Source organism: Tupaia chinensis, unplaced genomic scaffold, assembly GCF_000334495.1.
Source record: "Tupaia chinensis unplaced genomic scaffold, TupChi_1.0 Scaffold000197_1, whole genome shotgun sequence".
NCBI lineage: Eukaryota > Metazoa > Chordata > Mammalia > Scandentia > Tupaiidae > Tupaia > Tupaia belangeri.
The window spans coordinates 4,837,734-4,849,912 of NW_006159672.1; the positions used below are offsets into that span (position 1 = coordinate 4,837,734).

Sequence of the window (12,179 nt, forward strand, 5' to 3'; positions counted from 1 at the left end):
AACATGTCAAGTGCACACGCATATTATTTATATGTGGAATTCACTTGTCTTAGATGTATAGTTCTCTGAATTTCAACAAATGAGTATAGTCATGTAATCACTGCCAAATTTAAATATATGATCACCACTCCAAGATGTTCTCTCTTATGTTCTATTGTCAACTTCCTCCTCCCTCCCACAACCACTGATGTATTTTCTATTCTTACAGCTTTGCTTTTATCAGCATGCCACAAAAGTGGAATGATATATGATATAAATGCTTGATACTGAATTCTTTTACTTAGTATAATACTTCAGGGATTTGGTCATGTTGCATATATCAGAAGTTCATTTCTTTTTATTTCTAATTTATAGTTCACTGTTGCATGAACCTAAGAATGTTTATCTATTCACCAGTCAGTACTGCTTATGAGTAAAGCCACCTTCTAGAAACATTTATGTACATGTTTCTATGGGTTTTTAATTTTTGTTTTTTCCTATGTAAATACCTAAGAATGATATTACTGGGTTATGTGATTTAGGCATATTTATAAGAAACTGCTTAATTGATTTCTCAAATGATTGTACCATGCTGCATTCCCATCAGCAACTTCAGAAAATTTCAGCTGCTGTGTGCCTTCATCACCACTTGTAATTGTGTTTTTGCTTTAATAATAGCCATTCTAATAGGTGTGTAGAGACTCCCACATAGGTTTAACTCATATTTCCTTAAGGATACATGATGTTGAGCACATTTGCAAATGCTTATTTTTAATCCATAGTCATTTGTTGGTGATGTGCCTGACCATAAACTTTATCCTGTGCACTTAGTTATCTGGGAAAGCAATTAAAAATAAGAAAAAATAATTTTACTTTAATGTATTTAATTTCTAGCACTCTTAACTATTTGTGTGGAAATACTCTTCCCTGCACTATAATAATATGAAGAAGCTTACTACGCTTCTTTTAAACTGAAAATCTAAAGGCAATACATTTTTTGTTTGATTTTAATTAGAAAAATTTTATTTCATATTAGTTTCTGATCATTACTTTTGCTTGATATAAAGTTCTGAATTAGGAGATTTTTATTTCAGTACTCTAAATATATCACTTTGTTGTCTTTTGGCTTGCTTAGGTTCTGACAATAAAACTGTGATTTGAATCTTTGTTCCTATCTGTGCAATGTCTTTTTTTCCCCTCTGTTTCTTTTTAAGATTTATTTTTAATTTTAAAATCATAAGTTTGAATTGAGGTATCTAGTTTTAAGTTTTAACTTGTTTTTTCTTATTTTCAATATTGGAGCTTCCTGAGATTTTTAGAACTCCATTATTTTTGTTTCTCCTTTGGTCATTATCTCTTCAAATATTCTTTTCTACCATATTTTCTCTCCTTCTCTTTCTGGGTCTTCAATTATACATATATCAAGCCTAAAGTCTGAGAAGGCACATTCTGTTGTTTCATTTGTTTTCTCTTTGGGTTATATTTTTAGTAATTTCTGTTGTCCTATCTTTAACTTGATCAATTCTTTTTCTTTTTTTTTTTTTTTTGAGAGGTTTTTCACTATAGGGCGCGTGTGCTCGCCAGACAGAGAGAGACATAGAGACAGAAAGCGAGAAATCACCCCCCAGGGGGGATGGTCACGCCACAATCCCTTCTCCTCCATTCTCCTCTTGGGATCTTGGGCATGCATGCACACGCGCCCGGCGTGAGTTTTAAGCCACCAGGTCTGGGACGTGAACCACAGTCGACTACGTGGGAGTCCAGTGACATAGCCATTACACTAACTGCTGGTTCCCAACTTGATCAATTCTTTTATAGTTGTATCACCCCATTAATGAAATTTTTCATTTCTGATACCATGTTTTATTTTTTCTAATATATCAGTTTGGTTATCTTATATTTTTCCATATCTCTGTTGAAATTCTTCATCTATTCCTTGTGCACCCTTTTATATTAAATCACGTAATATATTAATCACAGTTATTTTAGAGTCTCTGATAGTTCCAAGATCCATGTCATCTAAGAATCTATTCTGTCAATTACTTTGTATCTCCAGGGTGATTTATCAGTTCTTCCTTGGTTTGTGTATTTTATAATTTTTTAATCAAATGCTACACATTATGAGTAGAACAATGGAGGATGAGATAAATAGATTTTACTCCTGGGAATGGTCACATCTCTTCTTGTATCAAGAAGTTAGTGACCAGGTCATGTGTTTATGTTCAAGAGCTCACTTGTGAACCTGCCCCATAGCATGGCGATGAAGTGAACCAGATCCCACATTGCCAACAATGGTTTGAGTTCTAGCCTTTGCCTTTTGAAAAGCAAACCAGATACATTTGCATGCATCCCAAAACACTAGTAAGAAAAAATAATGAGGAAAAAAGTATTGTGGTTTGAACATGCTCCTTTTAAGGATGCTTTCTTTTCTCTCGCTCTCTCTTTCATCTTTCTGGAAAGTGTACATGCCCTCTAGCAATTAAAAATAAGAGTTGCTTTTGTTTTGTATTTTGTTATCATGATTACTTTCAATGCCCCACATACATACTCCAAAATCCTTTTTTTTTTTTTTGGAGGGGTTTTTGCCATAAGGCAGGGGTGCTTCCCCGAAAAATTTGCCATAAGGCACGTGTGCTTGCCAGAAAGATAGAGACTGGAAAATCACCCCCAGAGGGGGAATGGCCACGCCACAATACCTTCTCTTCCATTCTCCCCTCAGGATCTTGGGCACGCACACACACATGCCAGGTGTGAGTTTAAGTCACCAGGTCTGGTACTCAAACCGTGGTCAACTACATGGGAGTCCAGCGATGTAGCCATTTCGCCATCTGCTGGTCCCACTCCAAAATCCTTTAACAATACATTTTGCTCAAGGTAAATTCTATAGTATCTAACAATCTTTCTCAGTATCTGCACCCCAACACAGATTTCAGCTATCCCCATATTCCTGTGCCACAGGCAAAGGTCACTCCATGCTCCACTTCTTTCTCAAGTAGTAGATGCTATTGCATTTGATTCAGTACTTTCTAAATTGCTAAGTAGGAGTCCTGGTTTAGTTTTTGTCTTAGATAACTTTGCATACCTGGACTTTGAATGTGGAATTCTCTTACTACCTTGCTTCTTTCAAAAAAGATAAAATATTTTTGGGACCAGCAGTTAGCATGATGGTGATGTTGCTGGACTCCCATGTAGTCGACCGCGATTCGAGTCCTGGACCCAGTGGCTTAAACTCACACCAGGTGCATTTGTGTGCATGCCCAAGATCCTGAGAGGAGAATGGAGGAGAAGAGATTGCGGCGTGGCCATCCCCCTGGTGGGTGATTTCTCGCTTTCTGTCTCTGTCTCTCTCTGTCTTTCTGGTGAGTGCACACGCCCTATAGCAAAAACCTCTTCAAAAAAAAAAAAGATAAAATATTTTTAAAGAGTTTATTCTTCCCTTTTTATTTTCTTAATTTTATCAACATAATTTGCTTTCATTTGTTCAGATTATAATTACTATAATAATCTTTTCCCCATTAAGAAAATGGCTTTAAATTTTTCACTTATTTCACATTAACAAATGTTCACATAAATTTGATAAGATTAACAGAAATTGTTGACAATTACAGATATTTTAAAACATGACTCTCTCATTATTGGTTCCTGCTTTGGATTTACTTCTTAGCTGAGAAATTTAAAAGAAAAAAGAAAAGAGTATCAATAAACTATTTTATAAACTTCTCATGTTTCATGAAAGGATTATAAAGTATTGTTATGATATGAAAGTTGATAAAATGTAAATTTACTACTGTTTTTAAATAATCTTACTGATAATTGCATGAGAACAAAAAAAATCAGTCTGAGCACATTCCAAATAACCATATAAAACAAAATTAAATAAAATCAAGCAAACATTCCAAAGCATAACAAAAGAATAGCAGACCTAATATAAAATTGTTAAATAGTATTTTTTTAAAAGGCAAATTCAGGGATTACACTTTTAAACAATTGACCTGAACTTAATACAAAAAAATAAGGCAACGACTGATAAGAAAAATAAAATTCAAGATGCCGGTAGAGTAGCAGCAACGTTAATTTTAGACAAAGTAGAAACCGAGGGGAAAATGATAGATATGGCAAAGTCAAACTATTGCTTTTTGAAAATATCTTTTCCTTGCTTATGTATTCTTACTATTATTTTGTGGGGTGTGCATTTCTCCTATCACCAACATTTTTCTTCATAATTCTCTAAACTAATCACATTTCATACTGCAAACTACCTGAAGTTATATTAACATCTGCATTCTTTTTAAGTTGAGCCTCTCAGTTTATAAAATATCACCAGACTGGTGTGGGCAGGATACATGACTTACTTTGTCACTTTTAATACTTCTGCTTCATTCTATTAGTTTTCTCAAGAGGTCAAATAAATATCTGTAGCTTATTTTCTAGTTCACACATCTCTCACCTCTCATTATTACAATCTTGTTTTCCTTGTCACATCGACGTATTCTTAAGAATTTTTCTATATTTCCATCTCTCTCTCTGGTAAGTACATGCACGCTAGAGTAAAAATTATTTCTAGAAAAAAGAGTTGATTTATCAAAATGTTTACAAGTTCTTGTGCAAATCCATTTTCCAGATGTGTTTTTCTTCTGCATCTTTACAGAGAATGAATCTTAAAGGAAGCAGAATATTTTCAGATACTATCCGCCATTTCTCTCCATTTATCTATCTTGAGTCATCTTTGAAAGAGGAGAGGCACAACCAGTGTTTGCTTGGTTGTTCTAGCCCAGTCGCTAGAATTAGGCTCTTTAAGCTTAAGCAGAAGAGCAAAATGATGTGGACACTTTTAGACAAATTTCCAGCTTTCAGCAACACACGATTACTTCATGTATCTTTACTGAACAGAAGCTGAATTATCTTCTCCTCCCATTGATTGATACTCTCAATATAAATCATTCTATTTCCGAATAATTTGAAAAAGTTCTTCTAGAATGATAGCACAGAGACGCCTTAGAGAGTGCTATTTCTAAACTGACCTACAATTCAGCGCAACTCCCTATTTTTTTTAACCTAAGAAGAGGAGGTATTCTCCATTGTAAGGGAGAAGGGAAGTGTTGGTAGGAGGAAATCAAATGACTAACAGAAGCTTCTGGAAAGAAGAGAGTTGACTGTGCTGATACATGTTGCCTCACCCCACCTGTCTCACCCTGGGCCAACAAATTCTGGGACCTGGGAATTAATAAGTCTTAGATTACTTCTCAATCCAACCCATTTACACCGATTAAAAAGTCACTAAATTATTAATTGGAGACCTTAGTTCCTAGAATAGTTGTAGTGTTTCATATTTTTGTATGCTTAAATTTATTCATCAGTGAAAAGTTTCTTTGCCTCATTTGTAGATTCTTTGCTTCCTAAGGGTAAATTCGTACTTTCCCAGAAGAGCCATGGATCCTGAGTGGAAGATTAATGTAAAAATCTCTCACAACTTCACAGAGAGCTCAGGACTGACTCACGACTGACTCACAACTAACTCGATTATTTGCATCCTCCATGAAGAGGCCCCTAGAGGGACCAGCAGTTAGCATAATGGCTATGTCACTGAACTCCCGGACCCGGTAGCTTAAACTCACACCAGGCATGTGTGCATGCATGCCCAAGATACCAGGAGGAGAATGGAGGAGAAGGAATTGTGGCATGGCCAACCCCCCTGGGGGGTGATTTCTCACTTTCTGTCTCTCTGTCTCTCTCTGTCTTTCTGGCGGGTGCATGCACCCTATAGCAAATATCTCTCAAAAAAAAAAAAAAGAAAAAAAGAAAAGAAAAGAAAAAGAAGAGGCCCCTCGAGCTCTTGCACCTACTGTTGTAACTCTACCACTTCACATCTTCTGCAGCTAAGCCACACTCAGGTACTTGCTCTTACCTGACCATACAACATTTTTTATGGTTTTGTGTCTTAGAACACTCTATTCCATTTATTTTTAATTCCATTCCTCTTTTCCTGCCTTGGGTTAACATCAACCCCAGAGGCCTTCCCTGATGATTCCTGTCCTAAGGCTCTCCTCAGACATTTGCAGAGAATACACATTATTGCATTGTTATTATCTACTGACTTGCATAGTCTAGACTAGATTGTAAGCTCTTTAACAGAACTTGTATGGACTGAATGCATATGTCTCCCTATTCACCCAACCCTGAGATTCATATGTTGAAGCCCTAACCCCCAAGGTCATGATAATAGAAAGTGAGGGCCTTTGGGAAGCACTCCAGATTAAATGAGGTCATGATAAGATTAATGCCTTTAGAGAAACCTCTCATCTAGAGAACTGACGTGGTCCTTGCACCATGTGAAGACTTAGCAAGGCAGTCAACTACAAGCCAGCTCATTGAATTTTTCATCAGCCCCCAACCATGTTGGCTCTCTGATCTCAAACTTCCAGCTTCCAGACTGTGAGAAATAAATCTCTAAATCACTCGGTCTGTGTTTTTGTATTTTTTTATGGCAAGAGCCTTGGACAACTACAGCTTCTTGCACCATGCCTGCAGAGAAAATGTTCATGGATACTTTAGGTTTCCTAATGAATGAAGTATTTTCTGCACTTAAAGTAGCCAATAGTCTGTTTTGTTTTGTTTTTGAGATTTGAGTATAAAGGTATATCATCATCATTATTGTAATCATAAATAAGTCCACATAAAAATAGAGTTCTTTAAGTATTTATTAAATTTTAGATGACTTACTCAAATTCATTAAAGATGTCCTCATATTATCTGAGACCATGTGTCACCCAGTTAATTCTTAATCAACAATAGGTGAGGGATGGTGCAATTAATACAAATCTCAAAGATCACCCAGCCCCACATTTCTACCCACAGTAATATCCAGCTCAGTTCAACAAATATGTTTATTTGGATGTTTGCTTTATTTGTAGGGATGAGCTGAGCAGAGGAAAGCTGATGCAAAGATTTTGTTGAAACAGGTGAACTGGTTTCATTATTTATTTATTTATTTAAGAGAGGTTTTCCTTATTTGGCGCATGCACTCACCAGAAAGACAGAGAGAGACAGAGAGATAGAAAGTGAGAAATCATTCCCCCAGGAGGGATGGCCACACCACAATCCCTTCTCCTCCATTCTTTTCTCAGGATCTTGGGCATGCACGCACACGTGCCTGGAGTGAGGTTTAGTCACCGGGTCCGGGACTAGAACCGCGGTCGACTACATGGGAGTCCAGTGACACAGCCATTATGCTAATTGCTGGTCTCTGTTTCACTATTTTTTAAAAACTAAATTTGCTGATTATTTTGGTGACAATTACTGTCAATGATTTTGGAAATTAAATATTATTTTTCCACATACCAAAAGAACTATCCAAAGTCATGGCATTCTGGTAAAGTATTTACCATCTAATTGTCTTTTATCATCATTAAATTAAATGGGAAATATGATCATCTTAGTGTAAAATATTTATAAATGTATGCATGCACAATGCTCATTCAGATTTCAATTCATCAGTAATGTATAATTACAAGGACAGAAGGCAAGTTTCAGTCAAGAATCATTAAGGTCTGTGAGAAATACAAATAGTTGAGTTGTTCTTCATGACTTATTACTAAACAAGCTTTGTAGCAAATTGGAATAAATATGTAGGCAAACAAAGAAGAAAATAAATATCTCCTAAACCAGCACTGTATTATTCCACAGGAATATTTCCTTATTACTAAATTTTACAGACATGTATTGAGGCAAGTTTGATAGGCAGGAAATTACAGGAAGATAATGTAATTCTGAAGTCATAAAATATTCCATAATGGAAGATGTTGCAAGACAATATTGGCACGGGCAACATTTGTTTCTATAATGCAATTATACATTAAGGCGATTTTTAAAAATCCACTCAAAAATTCATAATATGACTTTATTCTCCTGTTACTATAAAGGTTTATGATACCACCCTTCATTCAGGGATTATTTTAAGGACCCTGTTCAAGAACAAATGTTCTTTCAGGACACTTGATTTCAAAGACAGAACAAAAATCCATTTTCCCATCATGGCATTTTATAGTCAATCCCCAATATCACCTCAATATGAAGGCTGGTCCTATAGACCAGCAAACTTCATTGCATGCACCTCACTTCAGATGAGAAACATTCTTTACGATGACAGATAAGTGAGTATCCCTATCTTAATAGCTGTCAGCATAAAGCAAGGTTCCACTCTAAAAACTGAGCATTGCAAATACTATTCTGTACAAATTCTGTCAGCCATCTCTTTATCTTAAAAATAGATCCTATATTTGAAAACATAGCGGGTAATCTACCCAAGACTCATAAAAACAAGATTCATGCCCATGAAACATAATTATATTTTACTAAGAGAATTATTTCATTAAACATAGGTTCTCTACTTCAAATTATCTTATGACTAATATAAAAAATACAAGCACATTTTTACTGTTATTTAGGCACCAACCTGGTATAGGCTGAGGTGCTAACACCACTGTGGGAAGAGGCCTGGAAGCAGGAGCTGGCCTGGACAGGGACATAGCTACTTGATTTGCCAGCAAATGAGGCTTTTCATGTCCATGTAACAATCTTGATTCCTCAGGATGTATCCAGGTTGAGTCCAGAGCAAAGGAATTATTAAAAAAGATCTGTCCAAAAATAATGCAAGAAAAACATTTCAGGCAAGTTACATAATAAAATCTAAACACTACTGTGAAAATATTTATGTTGTCTTATGTTGATCAAATATTTTACATTCTATTATTGGGAACTATATAAAAGCATTTTTTCCCCCAGATTTTTGCCATATGGTGTATGCAATTGCCAGAGAAAGGCAGAGACAGAGAGAGAGAAAGTGAGAAATCACTCCCCTGGGAGGAATGGCCATGTTGCAATCCGTTCTCCTCCATTCTCCTTCTGGGATTCAGGCATGCATGCACACAAGCCTAGACTGATTTTCAAGCTGCCAGGTCCAGAACTTGAACCACCGTCAGCCAGTTAACCACCATGCCACCTACTGGTCCCCAAAAGCATCATTCTAAAAGTTGAAGAAAGATCCATGGGATTCTGATACCAATCTTCTAATTAAAGTCTCCTAGACTGGACTGTTCCTCTGCTACTGACTTGGTCAGTTCAGCCCAGTAGCTAGTTTACGAATTGGAGTCATCCCAATGAGATCACTAGTGTGTTGCAGAACAATTCAACATACTTTTTCTTTAGTTTTCAAGTAAGCAAAATATAGTCAGTAAATTTGAATTCAAAAGCCAAAACAAACCACCAGAAAGATGAAAATGCAAAGCACTAGTAGCAAGAAAAACTTACTTTTATAATTTAAATTCGTGTAATATTATGTCTAAGGCTAGATTTTGATTAATGTTTACAGATTTGAAAACAGAAACATTTTAAAAAGTAGGTTTTAATTCAGAAATTAGAAATTGCACATTGCTCTATGGAGTTCAAGTATTTTAAATGAAAACAAATGCCCTCCCATCTGCTGATGTTTTTGAGCAGATCAATCCAATTCTGAAATGATTTTGGTGTAAACTTAGATGGTCAATCTATTGCAACTAGAAAATAGATGGTCTAGCCTATGGTATGGTGGCCAGGGAGGCTGGATTCCACTCAGTCAACTATGTGGTTGTAGTCCCAGACCTGGAAGCCTTAAAAACCACTCCAGGCCTGTGTGAGTGTATGCCCAGAACTCCAAGAGGAAAATGGAGAAGGGATTGCGGTATGTCCATCCCCTGAGGGGTGCTTTCTCACTTTCCCTATCTTTCTTTCTGTCTCTCTTTGTCTTTTCCCGGTGAGTGCATGCACCTCATACCAAAACTAAAACAACAATAACAAAACAGTGTTTTCTGTTACAATAATACCCAACAGCTTCATAACTAAAAGTCTATTTATCTAATTAGATTACTTGAATTTTTACCTTACAATTAGGTATCCTTTTATCTATCCAACTTTTCCCAACAGGAGGTGGAAGTGTAGATGGGCAGACATGTGGAAAAATGGGTACCAATTCCACAGTGGAAGAGGGAGACAGTCCTATTGATGGAGAATGGCCACCAAATAGCCACTGCAACCAAGAGAGAGAGAGAAAAAGGAATGCTCATTATCCTAAATCAATCCACTCTACTTAGTAGCAAGATGCCAGAATAAGGCCTTCAAAATAGAAAATTTTAAATACATGTATTTGATCATGAGAAAAATTCCTCTTTCTTCAGTCCTTAAAAACTATAAATGTTTATAAATCAAAGAAAAATATATAAAAACTTTCATATCTGGGTCATCACAAAGCATTACTAACAGTGCATTCTTTGATGCTGAAAAATAACTACTAAGTACAAAAATATGAGAACACGGTAAGAAATGTGCTTCTGTCCTGAAATAATGAGAAACCACAATGGAAAGGATAAATGCTTGGTATTTTTACAATAATTCTTGAATTCATAAGCAAATGTAGAGCTAGATTTTTATGATATTCTTTTCAATATAGTGTTTTGTATTCATTACATTTATTATTTAAAAAAATACTTAGTTAATATTTTCAAAGTAAAAATAGTTAAGAAGTCCAGAAGCAAAGTTTCCCAAGGTTCACTTATACAAATATATTCTACAGTAATGAAAATGAAAGTATCATCTAACTGAAGGTCCCAATGCACAGAATAAAACGGTAAACATGAAAAAGAGGCAGACTACTTAGAAACAGATTCCCAAATTAAAATAACTGAGTCTTCATCAAAGTAGAACTAATAAAATGTATTGCTCAATAACATAGAACACTTCAATATCTATTGTTTTAAAACCATAAAAGCATTTCAATTTTCCCGCTATGTGAAAATGTTTTTCTGGCTCTAAGCTTTATTACTTAATAGAACATATAAAGCAAGGATGTTAATCTCAAGCTTTTGTTTAATCTTTTTTTAAAAAAAATTTATACCAGAAAAAAAATGCAGTTTTCTAATTGAGGGGAGAAAAAAACTGTAGTTTCTTGACATTATATACCTCTAGTGGTAGCACTGTGCTATAACAACTCTTCGAAAATATGGCAAAAACTACAAACGTTTATTCAATAAAACACAATATGAACTGCATCTGACATCAAAATATGATATCCAGCATTGAATATGTAATATATCATTAAATATAAAGACCAATTTAAGGAGGAGCTTAACAATTTCTTTCAGGAAAGCTAACAATATTGCAATTAAATTAATTAAATGGTTTATTCAAACATAACACTCATTTGAATATGTTAATGAGGCCAATCCTTGGGCTAAAATACGTGTTATTTCCTGGTTTGAATGGAGCTGCAAAATTAGATGGTAAAAAGAGGGATTTTTCCCAAATCCAGATTGTCTTGCTTTGTTGCACCATCAATCAAAGGTACAGTCACTTTTCCTTTTTAATTCCAAGCTTTAAAAGCACAACTCTTCTAAAGTGCAATATAGCATTAGCGAATTTGCTGGACTCAGGCAGGTCTAGGGTAGTTAGGGAAATCACTAGTAATATTCGTGCTTCGGTACTGAAGGCTAGCTTTCCCTGCTGGTTTCCATTGGTTTGAATTCTCTTAAACATTGCCCTGAATCTATTTTCAAATGAAAGGGGGAAAAATCCAAACCAGATCAGAATCAGAAATAGCTATTGATTCTCAGCTAGCTTTTCAAGTCTGGCAGAGACTGTAAAAGTATTAACTTCTGTGTGAGAAGTCAACCAAGACACGCGGCTGCAACGCCCGGCTCTGGCAGAGGCTACTTCAGCACCGCGCTCTGGACAGCGACCCCCTGGACCGGGTGAAAGTTGTGGCTAGGCTGTCCCAACTCTGTCCTCAGGATGCAGATCTCTAAACTGCGAGATTGAAAGATCAAGAAAAGATACTGCAAAACTGCCGAAAGGCAAAACGGGACGTCGAAGCATGAACTTTCTTGCCGATGCATGGCTACCAGGCTGCCTCCTGATGGTTTGAGAAGCCTAGGACTAGGAGGGAAGGAAAGATCACAAGCCGGAGGGCCACCGCCGCCCAGTGCTGGGCGAGGACTGAGCCCAAGGGGTTTGGGGGAAGCCGGCAACCCTGAGCCCGAGGTCGCGGACGGGGGCCACACGTTACCTGCCCGTTGAGCAAGGGGTAGTGGTGCACGGTGGCGGCAGCGTGGTCTGGCGCAGAGGGCAGCGGCAGCAGCGGCAGCAGGGGCTCTCCTAAGGCTTGCCACCCGGGC

The 12,179-nt window shown here is 36.6% G+C and overlaps 1 protein-coding gene across 1 annotated transcript in view; it reads right to left on the reverse strand.

Annotated features, from left to right (window-relative positions):
* TCERG1L (transcription elongation regulator 1 like) overlaps positions 1-12,179 on the reverse strand; it is a 249,209-nt gene that overhangs the window by 236,357 nt on the left and 673 nt on the right. Inside the window, exons 2-4 of the mRNA XM_006146995.2 lie at positions 12,071-12,174; positions 9,893-10,039; positions 8,432-8,612 (exon numbers count right to left, since the gene is read on the reverse strand). Coding sequence (XP_006147057.1) covers positions 8,432-8,612; positions 9,893-10,039; positions 12,071-12,174 — 432 coding nt within the window. The remainder of the gene's footprint in view (positions 1-8,431; positions 8,613-9,892; positions 10,040-12,070; positions 12,175-12,179) is intronic.